General features: G+C 37.1%; 1 protein-coding gene across 1 annotated transcript in view; it reads left to right on the forward strand.

The window, feature by feature from the left end:
• Positions 1–19,569, forward strand: part of TUT4 (terminal uridylyl transferase 4) — a 127,736-nt gene that overhangs the window by 62,131 nt on the left and 46,036 nt on the right. The window contains exons 7-13 of the mRNA XM_028142150.2: positions 269–357; positions 3,175–3,226; positions 7,607–7,676; positions 9,066–9,192; positions 12,592–12,711; positions 12,864–13,076; positions 16,961–17,135. Coding sequence (XP_027997951.2) covers positions 269–357; positions 3,175–3,226; positions 7,607–7,676; positions 9,066–9,192; positions 12,592–12,711; positions 12,864–13,076; positions 16,961–17,135 — 846 coding nt within the window. The remainder of the gene's footprint in view (positions 1–268; positions 358–3,174; positions 3,227–7,606; positions 7,677–9,065; positions 9,193–12,591; positions 12,712–12,863; positions 13,077–16,960; positions 17,136–19,569) is intronic.

Genomic DNA, 19,569 nt, shown 5'->3' on the forward strand with positions numbered 1-19,569 from the left:
AGTCATTCCTAAGTGAACTATTACTAAAATTTTATTTAAACATTGAACTTTTATGAGCAATTTCTCTCTTCTGTCTTTATTCCTGAACCCTCTAACTGAGAAACATTTTTATTTTATAGGTCAGTTAAAAAGGATATAATTCTTCTATAATTGTTGTACTAGAATTAAAAGACATAGTGAGATATATGCAGTTTTCCTACTACTGTTGTTTAAGATCCCATATTTACATTCTTTTTCATGCTTTGATATTTTTTTTATTTTTTTCCAGAGTGTTCACTTAGGTTGTATGGCTCATCTCTGACTAAGTTTGCTCTGAAAAGTAGTGATGTTAATATAGATATAAAATTTCCTCCCAAGGTAAGTAATTAGAAAAGAATGTCTCCTATGTGGTTCTTAATTAGTACTTGGTATTTTTTATTGATTATTTTTTTAGCAGAGGTGCAGGGGACTATAAAATTCTGCCTTATGGAAGTTATCATCATTATTAAACAGTGCTTTTGGAAACTACTATTAGGTGTCAGACTTAAATAAAATAAAAGAAATAAAGGACAAAGAAAAAAAGAGGAAGGCAGTCATTTAAAAAAAAAAAAAGGAAAGTCAGCTCTCTCTCTGGAGCAGGCCCTTGCCTTTCCCCACCCACTCTTTCTCCAGGGTGTTCTCTTTCTCTCCTGGAGCACGCCTCTCCTCCCTCTTTGGTCCCTCAAGGTGTGCATTCTCTCTTCCTCTCTCTGCTAAGCACTAAGGCCCTTCTTTAGCTGTAAGTTGTTTCCTGAACCCATTTCTTCTAAAAAAAAAAAAAAGGCACCCAAGATGATGGTAGGTAGAGTAGGTGGAAGTTACACTCACCTCCTCCCAGGACCAAACTGGAATTAAAACTAAAATATAGAACAGTCACTTGAATAACCAACTGAAGACTAGCTGAACAGAATATTTACAGAAGAATATTAACCAAATATTTACAGAAGAAGCCACACTGAAACTGGACTTGGTAACTATGAAGGTTCTCATCCTTGCCTGCCTGGTGGTCCTTGCTCTTGTAAGGGAGAAGGAAGATCTCAGCATATCCAGTGAGACTGTAGAAAGCCTTTCAAGCAGTGAGGAATCTATTACACACATCAATAAGAAACCTGAGCAGTTTGAACATGAGACACAGCAGCAAAGAGGATGAATACCAGGATAAAATTCACCCCTGTGTTTAGCCATAGCCTCTAATCTTTCCTTACTCTGAGCCTGTCTCTTACACTGTCCTTCCACAAAACATCCTGCCTCTTGTTCAGCCTGTTAGGGTGCTGCCTGTCCGTCAGCCTGAGGTAATGGAAGCCCGCAATAATGAGGAGACCATCTTTCCTAAGTGCAATGTGATGCTGTTTTTTGAACACTAAATCCCAAATCTTAGTAATCTCAAAAATCCATACCTTCTTCTGTCTCTGCTCTAGCCCTTGATGCACCAGGACCCCAAGCTGCTTCTTCAGACTCCCATGTTTTCTTACTCGGCCCCTGTTCTTCCTTCCTCAGCCCAAAGCCATGTTTCTTCCCCAGGGAGTGATGACCTACCCGCAGAGCCATATGTCCATTCAAGCCCTTCTGCTGTAGTTAGAGCATCTATTTGATCCTACCTGGGAGTTCTACCCTGTTACCTAATCTAGTGACCCACTTTACAACTTAGAACAAGTCTAACAGGATTTCAAAGTTAACGTTCCACTCCCCATTTTTGAATTGATTGTGACTGGAAATGTGACATATTTTCATCTTTGTATCATGCCATCAAAAATTGCCAGTTTTTAAATGTTTCTACATGGAAAGAATGAAAATGCATTTCTCTATTTTATGTATTATGTAGTGCTTGTCTGAATTTGAATGCAACTCATAACCTCTATTTTCCAAATTTTAATTTAAAAAGTACCACAAAATTTCAGTTTTGAATTGGAAGTACCATAACCATATCAAAATATGTATAAAAATAGTTTCTGGAATTGTGCTTATTATTATTTCCTAACCAGCCCTTTCAATGAATTAATTTTTTATGCATAAAGAAGGAAAAGTGATTGTATTTGAGCATGTTGAACAGTTACTGCTTATGGAAGTAGTATAGGAAGTGGAAAGAACTTTGAAACCATACATCAGTGTTTAAATCTTGGTTGCAATGAGCAAGTTAATTACTTGACCTGTCTGAGCCTCAGTTTCCTAATTTCCAAAACAGGGATAATAACTTTTATATTACATAAGATTATATATTCCAGGTATTTTTGTATAGTGCCTGGTACATTATGGGTACTTTTAATAAGTAGCGTCTAGTATCATTTGCAAAAGTACCAATATTGTTTAGCACTGCTAACCTTGCTTATCTATTGACATATCAAACATTTAAAATAATTGAAATTTTATGTGTCTTTAATTTTTTTAATAAGTTATGCTCAAGGAGGTTTGATTTGTGTGAAAATTTGATGTTTAATTTCTAATCTGACATAGTCATTTACATAATGTATTATTACTACTAAATACTTTTAAATAGCAGTGAACTACACATTAAGTTAAACATTTGACAAGCTTGTTATTTATTTTATTTATTATTATTTTAATATATTTTTATTGATTTTTAGAGGAGGAGAGAGGGAGAGAGATAGAAATACCAATGATGAGAGAGAATCATTGATTGGCTGCCTCCTGCAAGTTGCCACACTGGGGATCAAGCTGGCAGCCCAGGCATGTGTCCTGACTGGGAATTGAGCCGTGACTGGTTCATAGGTTGATGCTCAACCACTGAGCCACGCCAGCCGGGCAACAAACTTGTTATTTAAAGTCGTATTTTAATCTAAGTCTTTTGGCCATGTGGCTAGTTAGCAGTGTATCTTCAATTTATCTCAACTTCTCTTTAACAATTATTTGGTAAAGTAATTTTTTTTTTCCATTTGTCTTGCTGTGAAATTCAAGAATCTTTCTCACCTAAGAACTGATTAATTCAAGGAGTGTTGCTGGAATCATAGCACTATATGATTTATTAGATTCTATTTCCATGAACAAGATGTGTTAACATAAAAGTAAAACACTCTTCTGTTTCCATTATTTTAAAATAGCATGATTTTATTTAAATGTTTAATGAAATTTAATTCCCTCTAAAGTTGTACAACTTAAACTTTGAAATTAGTATATTGATTTAATTTGAAACTTTTTTAGATGAATCATCCAGATCTTCTGATACAAGTGCTTGGGATTCTAAAAAAAAGTGGTGAGTTTCTTTTTTAATTTGTCTTTCTAAAGAAAATTCTTTAAAGGTACATGCACTGTGTAGGTTATATATGGCTAACCAAATTAAACTAAAATTCCTAGCATATTTGAGTCATTGTATTATATGTATGTGTGTGTGTGTGTGTGTGTGTGTATGTATGTGTGTCTGTGTGTGTGTTTAATAGGTATACTAGAAAATTTACATGTTTGTAAGATCAAAAGTATATTTAAAATTGATATGTAAAATCTGCCTTTTGAATAATTTAAAAACGTTAGCTTTGAATATTATGAGCATTTCTTATGTAAAAGAAGAGAAAGATAGAAAATCTATCCTTGGAAGGTTATCGATGAAGGAAGACTTAGGGAGAGACTTGGAAAATTTTGTGCATTCATTAGCTAAATATGTTTTGTCCACACTTAAAAGCAGTATCAGCCTAATTTAATCATTTATGTTACACCAACCAGAATTATACTTAGTAAGCTTTTCATTTGTGCCTCATATGTCTAGATTTGTGTGTGTGTGTGATGTAAAAAGGATATTTATATAGGTAAAAACACTTTTAAAATAAAAAAAAATTTAAAAATTACAACTATCTCAAACCAGGCCGTAGTGTGTAATACAATCTATAATATTATTTTGTTTTTGTTTTTATTTACTGCTTTTCTTGTTATGAAATAAATGTTTGAGAGCTCAAGATCTGCTGCCAGACTTTCTAGGCACAAAATTTAGTTCTGCCACTTGATGGTTGTATGTTTTTGTTTTTTTAAAAAATATATTTTATTGATTTTTTACAGAGAGGAAGAGAGAGGGATAGAGAGTTAGAAACATGGATGAGAGAGAACCATCGATCAGCTGCCTCCTGCACACCCCCTACTGGGGATGTACCTGCAACCAAGGTACATGCCCTTGACTGGAACCGAACCTGGGACCCTTGAGTCTGCAGGCCGACACTCTATCCACTGAGCCAAACCGGTTTCAGCAGATGGTTGTATGTTTTTGACGAATTATTTAATGTTCATGCTTCGGTTTTCTCATCTGTAAAATGGCAATAATACAGTATCTTTTTTATGAGGAAGTTGTGAGAATGAAATGGGTTAAGCAATAGCTTAGAAAAGTGCTTGGTATATAGAAACTTATGAAATTTCTGTAGCTGTGATTTTTATTATTACTACTAGAGGCCTGGTGCACGAAATTTGTGCATGGGGGTTGGGTGGGTGTGTGTCCCTTAGCCCAGCCTGCACCCTCTCCAATCTAAGACCCCTCGAGCGATGTCCGACTGCCCGTTTAGGCCCGATCTTACCGGGCAGTCGGACATCCCTTTCACAATCCAGGACTGCTGGCTCCCAACTGCTCGCCTGCCTGCCTGCCTGATTGCCCCTAACTGCTTCTGCCTGCCAGCCTGATCACACCCTAACCACTCCCCTGCCAGCCTGATCAATGCCTAACTGCTCTCCTGCTGGCCTGATTGCCCCTAACTGCCCTCCCCTCTGGCCTGGTCACCCCTAACTGCCCTCCCCTACCAGCCTGGTCGCCCCCAACTGCCCTTGCCTGCTGGTCCAGTAACTCCTAACTGGCCTCCCTTACCAGCCTGGTCACCCCTAACTGCCCTCCCCTGCTGGCCTGGTTGCCCCAACTGCCCTCCCCTGCTGGCCTGATCACCCCTAACTGCTCTCCCCTGCTGGCCTGGTCCCTCCCAACTGCCCTCCCCTGCTGGCCTGGTTCCCCCCCCCCCCAAATTGCCCTCCCCTGCAGGCCTGATTGCCCCTACCTGCCTTCCCTTGCAGGCCTGGTCCCTCCCAACTGCCCTACCCTGCAGGCCTGGTCGCCCCTAATTGTCCTCCCCTGCAGGCCTGGTCACCCCAAACCACCCTCCCCTGCAGGCCTGATCACCCTTAACTGCCCTCCCCTGCAGGCCTGGTTCCCCCCAACTACCCTCTCCTCAGGCCTGGTTGTCCCCAAATGCCCTCCCCTGCTGGCCCGATTACCCCTAACTGCTCTCCCCTGCTGGCCTGGTCCCTCCCAACTGCCTTCCCCTGCTGGCCTGGTCCCCCCCAGCTGCCCTCCCCTGCAAGCCTGATCGCCCCCAAATGCCTTCCCTTGCAGGCCTGGTCCCTCCCAACTGCCATACCCTGCAGGCGTGGTCCCCCCCAACTGCCCTCCCCTGTAGGCCTGGTCGCCCCCAGCTGCCCTCCCTTGTAGGCCTGGTCCTTCCCAACTGCCCTCCCCTGCCGGCCATCTTGTGGCGGCCATCTTGTGTCCACAGGGGGGCAGCCATCTTTGACCATATGGGGGCAGCCATCTTGTGTGTTGGAGTGATGGTCAATTTGCATATTACTCTTTTATTAGATATCTTTTATTAGATAGGATTGTCATCTTAGATTTTATGAATTGCAAGTACCTGGCAAAAATATTTGCAGTTTGGCTTAGAAGAGATAGCTTATTAACCTTAATCTTATCTTCTTATTGGCTCTAATATTAGTTCTTAACTTCCTTTTTCTCTCTATCTGCTCCATTAGCTCTCCATTATCAGTTTATTGTTGGCCATTTTTCTGGAAAGTTATTTTTAAGGGATTAATTTGGTCCATTTACCTTGTAAAGCAGCGGTTTTCAACTGGCATGCTGCAAGAATTTTTAAAATATGCAATACACAGGGGCTCTGACCTCTTTTCCTTTAGATTGTCAAATAAAAAAATGACACAGCCATTTGGTGTGAATGCCCTGTCTTGAACCATAAATATATAGGTCATATAATAGAGTTGCATCTTATTGGTCATGTTGCATAATAAGGTTGTGTCTGATTGGTTATTTCCTGGCACCAGAAATCCTTAGATACAAGTATAGGCACCTGATTTTTTTTTAAAGTCACTTTGGAGCAAAATGGGTAGGTAGTTACTATTACTATTTTTTAATCAATCAAAATTAAACCTATTTTTTGTCAGTTTGGCAAAAAAAAAAAAAATTTAAGAAAATATATATTTGGTGTGCCACAGAATTTTAGTAATTAGCTTATATGTGCCAGGAGATGAAAAATGTTGAAAATCGCTGTAGTAAAGGGATTTTAATATAATTTTTTCTTAATAAATATTTGTCTCTAATTGCACAAAAACTTTAAAACATATTACAGATAGGAGGTAAACACAGAACTTTTACCTCTTTAGACTCACTGGAGAGTATTAACCTAGCAAAAAAATTGTAAATAGGTCTTTTCCACTAAAATACACAAATAGATCATCTTGAGTCATATAACATAGGTCTACAAAATGCAGTCTGATTGTAAAATTGATTGTTTTCTTTTTATTCCCTCTCTTTAAAGACCTGTACTCTTTAAAGACCTCTATCCTGTCATCTACAGGATTTATTTGTTTAAATATTTGTTTTCCAAACCCCTGATTGAGCTCTTTGTGTCTTATTCATTGTTATATCCACCAAGTATAATTCAACTCCTGACATAGAGATTTTCAGCACATGGTTTTTGAATAACTTAATAATTCCAAAAAGTACTACTAAGAGATTTTCTTTAAACTGCAAATGAAATAATGCATCTCCTTTTAAAAAATATATCTTTATTGATTTCAGAGAGGGAGGGAGAGGAAGAAAGCTAGAAACATCAATGATGAGAGAGAATCATTGATCGGCTGCCTCCTGCATGCCCCCTACTGGGGATCGAGCCTGCACCCTGGGCATGTGCCCTTGACCGGAATTGAACCTTGGACCCTTCAGTCCGCAGGCGGACGCTCTATCCACTGAGCCAAACCAGCTAGGGCTAATGCATCTATTTTTATTTAGATTAGACATTTATGGCAGGGGGCCTACCTTGGAGATACAGAGATGGACTTAAGAGTGGAAATGTGCTTCATCCGTAGTCCATCCTTAGGAGCTTTAATTGGGCAGACTCTTCATAGGTTTATGGGAAATGAAGCCAGCAGAGTTAGCCTTTTACTTCCACAGATATTTTTAAAAGAACCAAATTTTCAAAGCATTGTAGGTTCTCATTTTGTGATTCCTGTGGAAATAGCCCTCGAAGTAAGTGGTGCCTTCTCTTGGCTATATCTATGAAGGTTTAACAACTTTGACTAAATTATATACTTACTTGGTTATATTCAAACTCTTAGGGATGTTAAAACCTTTTTTTCTTAAGGTGATTATAATTTTCAGACAGTATTTGGGACTGTGCCTGTGGTTTGTGATATGCAGCAAATAGTACCAAAAGAGATAAGGGATCCTGTGGGGTTGATTCTCATAATGAGAAGAGTGGATTATCCCACAGAAACAGTAAGAGTGATATTTAGAAGGAAACTATTACTTAATGTTTACCATAGAGTAAGCATTTTAGAGATGTTGACATTAGCTTACTTGTTTTGTTTTTTCCCCCCTTATTAGTATTATATGTAGATGTGGAATCTGATTTTCACGCTAAAGTTCCCGTTGTGGTGTGCAAAGACCGGAAAAGGTTGGTAACAATGAAGAAAAAATAAAGTATTTTTAAAAATAACAACAACATCCAAATATGCAGTGAACATCTATAAGAGAGAAAAGTTTTGTTTTTTATTTCTCCTTGGGTTAATATGACTAGGCTAGTTTCTACTTATTCAGATTAGCCGGCTTACTAAAAGCATGTGAACAAGAAATAGAACAGATAGAAATAAAATACTCAGATGCAGAACTTTTAATTTTTTTCTAAAGTTTATTCACCCAACAGTATTGAACATTTACTATATGTTAAGTAATGCTTTCCTGTAGGGATACAAACGTAAATAAGAAATAGTCTCTCTTCTCAAGGAGCTCACAGTCTATCAGACTCTTAATTTTTAGTTCACTGAAATTGAACAAGTCATTGAAGACTAATCTTGCTTTTCTAGTCATATCTATCGGATTAAGAAAGAGTAAAATACTTTTGAAAAAGGAAACTAAAATAACTATTTTAGTTCAATGTGGGAGATATGGAAACAATACAGAAATACTAGTGTTCTTTTATTGATTATTAACCTATATATCTTATATTTTAAGATTACTATATTTTCTTATTCAAAACTAGAAGGATCTATGGAGATCTAGTTCAATTTCCTTTTTTTCTAGATTGGAAATTTGAGACCAGGAGGACAAATAAGTGATTTGTCCAAATTCATATCATTTAGGGAAAAATCAGAATTGGAATGGAGGTATTCTGATGTCTGGTATTTTTGCCATCACATCGTGTCTAATTGTCTCTGTGTGGCAACCTCAGATACATTCTTCTCCCTGCCGCCAAAATATCTCTTCTACAATTCTATTATCCCACTTATGGTAGTTCTTATTTTCACTTACATATAAGCATTACTTGTGGGTTAATATATAAATCCTTTCTAATCTCTTATCAGAAAATAGCATGTCAATAAAATCATGGAAGCTTAGATAGGAAAATATTAGAGTCAAGAAGTACAACTAATCAGTTCAGAATTTCTTTGTTTTTAATTTGTGCAAAACAAAAAGAATGTACTAGGAAGTTATGTTGTATTATTTGACATTGATAAGATCAATGTCTTTTCTCTCATAAATAAAATTTTGGTGATTCATAATGCTGCTTTTGAAATTAATTTCTCATGAACTTAAATATTTACTAAAGTTGAAACTTACTTCTGAAGTACAAATGAACATTTAAAACTTCTTTAATTTATATGGAACTCTAGTGATGGAACTGATACATAGTTTTCAGTAAGCTCTAAGTTTATTAAAACATTTATTTTTATTATGCCTTCTAAAGTATTAAAATACAGTGACTGGAAGAAATAGCCACAGGATTTGAAATATTATGTTTTTGAAAGTATTAATGCAGTGAAATTTCTTCCTTTCTCATTCACAGTGGCTTACTTTGTAGAGTGAGTGCAGGAAATGATATGGCATGCCTCACTACTGATTTACTTGCTGCTATTGGCAAAATGGAACCTGTCTTTATTCCCTTGGTGTTAGCCTTTCGTTATTGGGCTAAGGTGAGTGGAACAGAGGAGTGCCTAATCTGTAATAGAAATCATAATATATAGGAACAAAATAGTTATGAATAACTATAGTAAATTTAGAGTGGATTTGAAGCAAAGTAAACAGATTTGGGGTAAGTTTTGGAGGAAGGACTTGATATGAGAGTTGAGGGGAAGTGAGTAATTGATGACAACTCCTTAATTTTTGGAAAATGCAAAGATACCAAGTTCTTGAATAAGGAGGTGGTATTCTTAAAATGTAAAAGTGCATTAAATTAATTTTCAATTGTTCAGTAATTTTAATTCTAATTACCAGGAGTTTTTAAAATGTTGATAAAATGATCTTAAAGTTAGTATGGAAGAATCTTTGAGAACAGCCAAAAGAACTCAGAACAAGACTAGTAAAGGGGACCCACTTTACCACTACAAAACTGATTTAGTTAAGTGTATACCATTGGCATAGGAATAGACCAGTGGTCGGCAAACCGTGGCTCGCGAGCCAGTTGCGGCTCTTTGGCCCCTTGAGTGTGGCTCTTCCACAAAATACCACGGCCTGGGCGAGTCTATTTTGAAGAAGTGGCGTTAGAAGAAGTTTAAGTTTAAAAAATTTGGCTCTCCATATTTCAATCGTTGTACTGTTGATATTTGGCTCTGTTGAATAATGAGTTTGCCGACCACTGGAATAGACAAATAGATATGTGGAACAAAAAAGAAAGCCTGAAAATAGATCCTAGTGTAAATGAGATTTTAATTTATGAAGAAATAAAAGACATTACGGTATTTTAGTGATAAAACAGTGGTTTATTTAATAAATAGTTCCATAACAACTGTATCTTTCTTGAAGAAAATAATGTTGGACCCTTAGCACACTAAATGCAAAAATAAACTGCACTTGAATGAAAAATAAAAATTTTAGAAGAAAATTTAAGAATATATATTGGCCCACACCTCAAAGGGTCGAGGCTTGATTCCGGTCAAGGGCACATACCTGGGTTTCAGGTTTGTCCCAGGCCCAGTCGGGGTGCGTGCAGGAGGGCAACTGATCGATGTGTCTCTCTCACATTGATGGTTCTCAATCTCTCTCCACCCTCCCTCCCTTTCACTCTCTAAAAATGAATGGAGGGAATATCCTTGGATGAGGATTAATAAAAAAAACAAAATAGCAACAACAAAACGTGTGTGTGTGTGTGTGTGTAATGTATATATATATATATTACACACATACACACACACACACACACACACACGGAGAAACCTTTTGACCATGATAGGAAACCTAAAAGCTGTATAAGATAAGCATATTAATATATATATTACACACACACACACACACACACACACACACGGAGAAACCTTTTGACCATGATAGGAAACCTAAAAGCTGTATAAGATAAGCATATTAACTACATAAACATGAATACATTTTATATGGTAAAAGGTATCATAAATAATGCCAAAAGAAAAACAGATTGGGAAAAATAACATTTTTTTCAAATTCATGTATCAGATATAAAGGGTCATTTATCTATAATGAAAAAGAATACATATGAATTTATATGTAATGTGTAAAAATAGAAAAACTGGCAAAAGATTTAAGAGGCTATTCAGAAAAGAACAAATCCAAGTAGTTAGTAAATATGAGACATTGCACCCATTCCGTTGACCAAGCATGTCAAACTTGTGGCCCACAATGAATATTTTTGTGGCCCCGCCAATATAACGGTATATAAGAAACTTTTTAATAAAAATTTCATAACTTAATTTTTACACTATCCTGTTATACATAATTATTAATAACGAAATACAACGTTCACTAATGACTGATTACTATAATCATGTTGCATTCATTTCCCTTATGCGACTTAGGCGCAGGTGCACCATTTCTCTCCACTAATACTAGCAACGAATATTTTAGCAGCTGATTGCCATGTCATTAGTCTTGGACTAACTTGTTTGGTGTGCACAACAGGAAATATTTTGCTTTCAGAGAACAAGAAAAATAGGTTTATTTGCGTTACACTTATTAATTTGTGCAGTTATTCAGTGTCTGGTAAGTTAATTTCAAGAAAAAATATTAATTTTTATTATAATGTTCTATTTATGTTAATTATTATTCATTTATTTCAGCCCTTTGTATTTAGCATGTCTCTATCAAAATAAACTTAACATTTCTATGAAAATAGAAGCTTTTTTTTTTGCCGTCCACATAAACTTAAACCTTGTTTATTTGGCCTGTGTTAGCCTTTGAGTTTGACATGCTTGCCATTGACAATTTTTAAAATCTTATAGTTATTTGTTAGAATTGAAATATATCACATTTTTTAATCCAGCAAATATGTTCCTGGGAATATAGCTCATAAACAAGCACTAGTACTTAGGAAATCTGTATAAGGATAAATATTACAGTATTGTTTAAAGTAGCAAAAACTGAGAACGAAGTATGAGTATCCTTGGGTGGGGGAATTATTGAATAACCATCCAGATCATAGACTATAATTTAACCATTTGAAAGAATGTTAGATCTGTACTAATGACTTAGAGGGACATTTCTTGGTGCATTGTTAAGGCAGAAGAGTAATATACAGAGATGTCGATAATAAAAATTTTGGTAAAAAGATGACAAAAATCAAAACCTCTGTTTTTATATAGAAAATAGAAATGTATGTATATTTGTGTATGGTTATTTGAATACAGAAGAAGGCATGGAGTACTTAGAAGATTATTAACATGAGGCAGAAGTGGAAGCAAAATAAAATATTTTTAAAAGGTGTCTACAATAAAAGCACATTGTATGATATGGTTCCATTTAACTAAAATATATATGTCTTTATATGCAATAAAAAATGAATGGAAAGATGGTCACCAATATGTTAATAGTTATTTCAGGTGGGTGAGATTTCAGATCATATATTTTATATATATATATATATATTTATACTAGAGGCCTGGTGCACGGATTCGTGTACCGGTGGGGTCCCTGGCCTGGCCTGGCCTGTGCACTTTCACAATCCGGACCCCTCGGGGGATGTTGGACTGCTGGTTTTGGCCCAATCCCCGCAGGCCAGGCCAAGGGACCCCACCGGTGCACTCATGCACCGGTCCTCTAGAATGCATATAAGATCTTTGGTTAATCTCTTCCCATCTTCCCCCCTCCCCTCTTCCCTCTGAGATTCATCAGTCTGTTCCATGTTTCCATGCCTGTGCATTGAGCGTGGTCAGTGTGTCATAGTTATCGATCTAACAGTCGCTTAGGCTTATATATATATATATATAGATATATATAGATAGATAATTACATTTTATGCTTTTTACAATGATTATGGTGGGGGGAGAGCTAATTTTGTTGTGAAACCAAGAAAGAAAATTAAAGAAAGCTGAAATAAATGGTGGTACTTTTCCCCCATCATTTTGCAGTTGTGCTATATTGATTCCCAAACTGATGGCGGAATTCCTTCTTACTGTTTTGCTTTAATGGTGATGTTTTTTCTACAACAAAGAAAACCCCCTCTTCTTCCTTGTTTACTTGGAAGTTGGGTAAGCATGAGTTTGTGACATGTGTATGTACATATATAGTTTGCTCTTGCAGAGTACTCTGTTCAATTTAAACTGGAGTTCTGATTTGTCTGCCCATCTTTTTTTTTTTTTAATAATTTTCTACTACCAATTTGGAATGGCATTTTATATAGATTGAAGGCTTCGACTCAAAAAGAATGGATGACTTTCAGCTGAAGGGCATAATAGAAGAGAAGTTTGTGAAGTGGGAATATAATTCAAGTAGTACAACTGAGAAAAACTCAATTGCTGAGGAAAACAAAGCTAAGGCTGACCAACCAAAAGTTGATACCAAGAAGACAGAAAAAGACAACCAAAGTAATGCCATAAAGGGAAAACATGGCAAAGTAAGCTTTTTTTGTTGTTGTTTCTTTGGCTTTTCTATCTATAGCATTTGTGATGCCTTCTATTGAAGCTATTTTAATAGTAGGTTAACTGACTAATCTTGAATAAACCTCTTGGCCTCATTTTCCTCATCTGTAATGTGAGGGGTTGATCTGGTTTAATTTTTCAGTACCAAGATTCCCTAATGAATTTACAAGTCATTTTGGGAGACTTCTGTTGTTTGAATCATGTCAAAGTAATTCTTTGTATATTTTTCATTTAGACAAGGAAAATTTCCTTCAGGAGTTGGGCTGTAACCAAAATTTTAACTTATGGGAATTATGTTGGCAGATTGGTGGAGAAATAAAGGCCCTATGGTCCTTTAGGGTATGGCTTGCTTATTTAACCATTCAGCATTCATTTATTGAGGGCCTGCTACATACCAAGCATTATCCTAAGTGCTAAAGAACAAAAGTTGAATATCCATGGATTGTGTCCTCTAGAAGGATATCGTCTTTCTGAACTTCCAGTTCTGAACTAGACTACAGAAATGTGAACATTACTGAAATGTTCATGTTATTCCCTGAACATATGTTCTAGTCCATTCAACTCTCCCACTTTCTGTCCTCTTGCTTATTACTTCACTGAGAAAGTGGAAGCAATCAAAAGAGAACTTCTACACACTCCCACCACCATCTACCACTATCTGCACTCACATACTCTGCACTCACATACTCTGCCTTATTGCCTGCTTTTATAAAGGAACTTCTGGTGTTGCTATCTAAAGTCATTTTCTTCACTTTTGTATTCAGTGCCATGCCTACTTATCTATTCCAGAACATTACTCTAGCAATTCTTATCTTTTTCTCCTAAGTTATCCATTTTTCATTCTTTACTGAATCAAACATGCTTTTATTTATCCTATTTAAAAGAAAAATTTCAACACCACTTCCCTTCCCAACTAATTATTCCTTTGCTCCCTTTGCAGTAAAAGTGCTTGAAAGAATTGTCTATATTCATTATTTACGATTTCTTTGTTTCCTCTTACCTCAGACTAATCAGGCGTTGACCTGTATCAATCTGCCAAAATGCGTATCATGTCAGTAACTTCCACAATGCTAAATCTAATGGTCATATCTCAATTTTTATCTTGACTTAGCAACATTTGTCACTTGATTATTTTCTTCTCTAAAAAATTTCTTAACTTGACTTTTAGGGCACTACAACCGTGGCTGATTATTCCTTCTCAGTCTCCTTTGCTGGTTCTGCCTTTCCTCTCCAGTCTGTTAATGTTGGAATGCTCTAGGGCTCAGTCCTTGATCCCCTTTTTCTATAATATATTTTTATTGATTTCAGAGAAGAAAGGAGAGGGAGAGAGATAGAAACATCAGTGATGAGAGACAATCATTGGTCGGCTGCCACCTGCACGTCCCCTACTCGGGATTGAGCCCACAACCTGGGCATGTGCCCTTGACTGGAATCGAACCTGGGACCCTTCAGTCTGCAGGCCGATGCTCTATCCACTGAGTCAAACCAGCTACCCCTTTTTCTTTATCTACACTCCCTTGGTGATCTCATCCAATTCCCTGGATTTTAAGTACCACCTGTATGAAGATGACTCTCAAATTTAAATCTTCAGCAAAACCTTTTCCCTAAGTACTATAATTGTATCTCCAGCTGCCTATATAATGTCTCTATTCAAATGTCTAATAGATGTCTTAAACTTACTGTATCTAAAACTCAACTCCTAGTCTTCCCCTTGCTTCATATGCAGTTTTCCCATCTCATTTAATGGCACTACATCCTTAGTAAAACACATTGGAGTCATCCCTCTTTCATACTCCATATGAGTCTGTCAGAAAATTCTGTCATCTCTATTTCAAAATAGCCAGAATTTGGCCACCTCTTACCACCTTCACTGGTCCTAGCCACCATCATCTCTGTCCTGAATTACTACCAGAGTGTCATAATAAGTTTCCCTGCATCTACCATTGCCCCTTATAATCTGTTCAGTCAGAATGGCTCTTCCAAAACTTAAGTTAGATCATGCTCTTCCCCCTTCTCACACTCAAAATGCTTTAGTTGCTCCTCACTTAATTTAGGATAAAAGCCAAGGAGTTCTCACTGGCTAGCTTTTTGTTTTCCTCTTTTTTTTCTCCCCTCTCTCTACCACACTAGGTTTCTTGGTTTTCTTTTTAAAGCTAGTCACACTCCTACTTTAGTGTGTTTGTTCTATTTCCTATTCCTAGAACACGTTTCCTTTTTCTCCAGATTATACCTTCTCAACAAGTTTTATCCTGACTATTCTATTTACCATTGAAACCTGCTCCCATATTCCCATCCCCTTTATTAAACCTACTCAACTTTTTAAAATTTCCACAGAACTTTTCTTTAAAAAAATTTTTTTAAAATTTAATTTGATTTCAGCAAGAGGAAGGGAGAGGGAGAGAGGGATAGAAACATCAGTGATGAGAGAGAATCATTAATTGGCTGCCTCCTGCACAACCCTACTGGAGATGGAGCCCGAAATCTGGGCATGTGCCCTGACTGGGAATCAAACCATGACCTTCTGGTTCATGGATTGACACTCAACCACTGGGTTACCCTAGCTGGGTACCACCACACTTTTCTTTTTCTGACTTGCTATGTAATTTACTTATTAAGTTTGTTGTTCACCGTGTTCTTCCCCTGAAAAGTGAGCTCCACTAAGGCAAGGATCTTTGGGTTTTTTTTCATGGATCGATTCCAAGTGCTTGGCACATAGTAGGTAATCAATGAATGGTTGTAGAATTGAATGAATGAATGACTGCTTCATGTGTTTATGCTCCTAGTGGTCACTTTTAGCTGCCAGTCTTTAGCTAATTCCCTTAGAAGTTATTACCTCTTCTGTTACACATCCCCTCCCCATTAGAGGCCCATTTTAGCATTGCTAAATTGTTTCTTCCTTTCCTAGTAGTCCATGAAGTAGTCCAATATCTTATTTGAGTGGCAGTATGTTATAGTGATTAGCAACATGAACCCAGTAACGATGCGGTCCTGAGTCAGATTTTTGCCCTATAGCAGTGGTCGGCAAACTGCGGCTCGCGAGCCACATGCGGCTCTTTGGCCCCTTGAGGGTGGCTCTTCCACAAAATACCACGGCCTGGGCGAGTCTATTTTGAAGAAGTGGCGTTAGAAGAAGTTTAAGTTTAAAAAATTTGGCTCTCAAAAGAAATTTCAATCGTTGTACTGTTGATATTTGGCTCTGTTGACTAATGAGTTTGCCGACCACTGCCCTATAGTATCTACTCCATGGAGTTGTTAGAATTATTAATTATATGCACAGCACTCATGGTGAGCATTATGTGTAAGTGTGAGCTCTCATTTTTTTATATCCCCAGCACAATGCCAGGGACATAGTAAGTTCTAAATAAATGTTTGCCAAATGAAGGAATTAGCTTTTGCAAGCCCAGGACATTTACTTAGACTTTAAAAGTAATTACTGCAGTGAGGAGCTGTGGTGATGGTTATACAGTGGTTTGCAACCTTGGCTGCACATGGGAATCACTTAGGGAGCTTTAAAAATCTCAATACCCAGTTCATAGTCCAGGTCAGTTAAATCGGAATCTTGGGAAGGGTATGGGAGGTGGGAGTGGTATGTAACTCAGGTATTAGTGTGTTTTAGTATTTCCACTGTGATTCTAATGTGCAGCAAAGGTTGAGAATTTCTGGTCTCGTGGAAAGAACACAAAATCCTATGAGTTAGTAAACTGGCACTCTCTTCCCAGCTATCCACAAACTGCTTTTTGGCAGGTTGCTCCTTTATGCTTAGTTTTTGAAAAAGTGATCCCTAAGGATTTTTTAAAGTGAAAAGTAAATGATTCATTAGTTCGTGAAGCGTAAATGAAAAGTGTTTTTTTTTTTCCAGTCTCCTTTAACATCGGAAACACCAAACCAGGTATCCCTGGGACAGTTATGGTTAGAGCTGCTAAAATTTTACACACTGGATTTTGCTTTGGAGGAATATGTCATATGTGTACGGATAAAAGATATTTTAACAAGAGAAAACAAAAACTGGCCTAAAAGGCGAATAGCCATTGAAGGTACGATATATTTCATTTGGAGAATAATTTTTGTGTGCCACTCATCATCTGTGTCTAATTCAATGTTATAAATTTTACCCCTTGACTTTGTAGCACTATCTATGCCACTAGGTTGTCATATATTTTATATAAATTCTTTGTCAAGTCCATTATAGTTTATAGGATTAATACTCATTTAAATATTTCCAATCTGTAAATATTAGATTGGTTAGGGATATTAGCTTACTTTACATGTCTTTATTTAATTTTTTATTATAAAAAATTTCAAAAATATAGAAAAATAGAATAGTTATATTAATTCTACAAGGTCTTTTTGAAGAAATTTGTCATAAACTTGTTGAAGTATAATTTTAAAATCCAGTTTTATTGTCTTCTAAATCAGGGGTCCTCAAACTTTTTAAACAGGGGGCCAGTTCACTGTCCCTCAGACCTTTGGAGGGCCAGACTATAGTTTAAAAAAAAATATGAACAAATTCCTATGCACACTGCACATATCTTATTTTGAAGTAAAAAAAAACAAAACGGCAAAAACACCCGCATAGTTTGAGGACGCCTGTTCTAAATGATCTCATCTGTTAAATGTTACTACACTAAAGAAAAAAACAATTGATGTTGACAATTGATGTTCACATCAAATCCAAGAACATTAAGATATTTAGAGGTACAGAAATTAATAGAATGGCTTCTAAATTTTTTAAAAATATATTTTTATTGATTTCAGAGAGGAAGGGAGAGGGAGAGAGAGAAACATCAATGATGACAGAGAATCATTGATTAGCTGCCTCCTGCATGCCCTCTACTAGGGATCGATCCCACAACCTGGGCTTATGCCCTTGACCAGAATTGAACCCAACACTCTTCAGTCCGCAGGCCACTGAGCCAAACCAGCTAGGGCTACAATAGGACAAAAAGGTGAATTTTCTGGAGCTAATAAGGAAAAACTTGATGCCACCATCAGTGAATTAGTTTAATCATGTTTTCTGAAAACAACCAGCTATCAGTGCTTGTAATTTTTTTATTTACATAAAAGAAAGATCAAGCATAGAGACTATATACTCCACTGCCATCTGATTATAAATGACAACAAAATATTAATTCTACCATTAAAAAAAAAACAAGTGGAGAATAGGGTTTCATGGGGCAGGACATGATGGGGGCGCGGGGCAGTTTTGTTACTGGAAAGGGGACTTGGCCCTGATCTTGCCTCTTTGGGCCAGCTGGTAGTGTGTGGATTCTTGACTTTGCACAGGAAGGATTTCACAGCACAAGTCCAGGTGATTTTTAGAGGGTGTTTGTTAAAACTGGGGACAGTGAAACTAGGAAGGGTCTAGGATAGAAGAAGCACTAGGAGAGACCAGACAGTGAAACGAGTCTAGGCTAGGCTGCTTTGGCTCACTAAGAAGTCAGAAAAAGGGGGCCTTTGGGACAAGTCAGGGCCTGTTGCTCCCTGGATGCGAGTCTTGTGGGAGTCCCTTAGAGTTAGGAACTGCATGCCTTTGGGGGAAGAAGAAAGGGAAGGGCAAGGCGAGGGTGTGCTCCCTGGAGGGATAGTGCACTCGCTTCTAAATTCTTAATACAAACTTTAAGTTCACAATATTTCACTTACTTTTTATAGGTAGGAAATTGAATTTCTGTGCATCATTTCAGTTTGTTTAGCCTTTAGTTTGTTTAACATTCTTCTGTTCCCTCAACCCACTTTTGGCCTTCTAGTGTGAATTGAACCCACACATATTCTCATATACTCAAGCATGTCCTCACATCTTATACTCTCTTACATACAGTAAATAAATGAGCTCTGAAACCTGCAGCCATCATAATTTCTCTTCCTTTTTCTTCTGGAAGGGGAAAAGAGGCTAGGAGGCTAGGAAAAGCTTTTTAAACCCTTTATTTAGATAATAGCAAAAAGTAACAGATGCTTCAACCATAGCAGTCATGTCCTGTTAATCTTTTTACTTAATGATCTTCAGTTGTGGAGAAAATATGTATTGTTTTTTGGGGTCGTACTGTTCTTTTTTCCTTGACATATTTGTATTTAAGGCTTATAAAATCCAAAAACCTATAAATGTTTTCAGAAGTATGAGTTGCTGCAAGCCTTTTCAACATAGCCATTTTAGATTGGATCAACATTTAAATTTCGTTTTGTTTGTTTTTTTAAATATATTTTATTGATTTTTTACAGAGAGGAAGGGAGAGGGATAGAGAGTTAGAAACATGGATGAGAGAGAACCATCGATCAGCTGCCTCCTGCACACCCCCTACTGGGGATGTGCCCGCAACCAAGGTACATGCCCTTGACCGGAATCGAACCTGGGACCCTTTAGTCTGGAGGCCGACGCTCTATCCACTGAGCCAAACCGGTCAGGGCTAAATTTCGTTTTAATTTTTACTTTCTTAGGTTTCTTCCTACTTTTCTGTTTCTCCTCTTTCTCTCTTT

Source organism: Eptesicus fuscus, chromosome 9 (assembly GCF_027574615.1).
Source record: "Eptesicus fuscus isolate TK198812 chromosome 9, DD_ASM_mEF_20220401, whole genome shotgun sequence".
Taxonomy (NCBI): domain Eukaryota; kingdom Metazoa; phylum Chordata; class Mammalia; order Chiroptera; family Vespertilionidae; genus Eptesicus; species Eptesicus fuscus.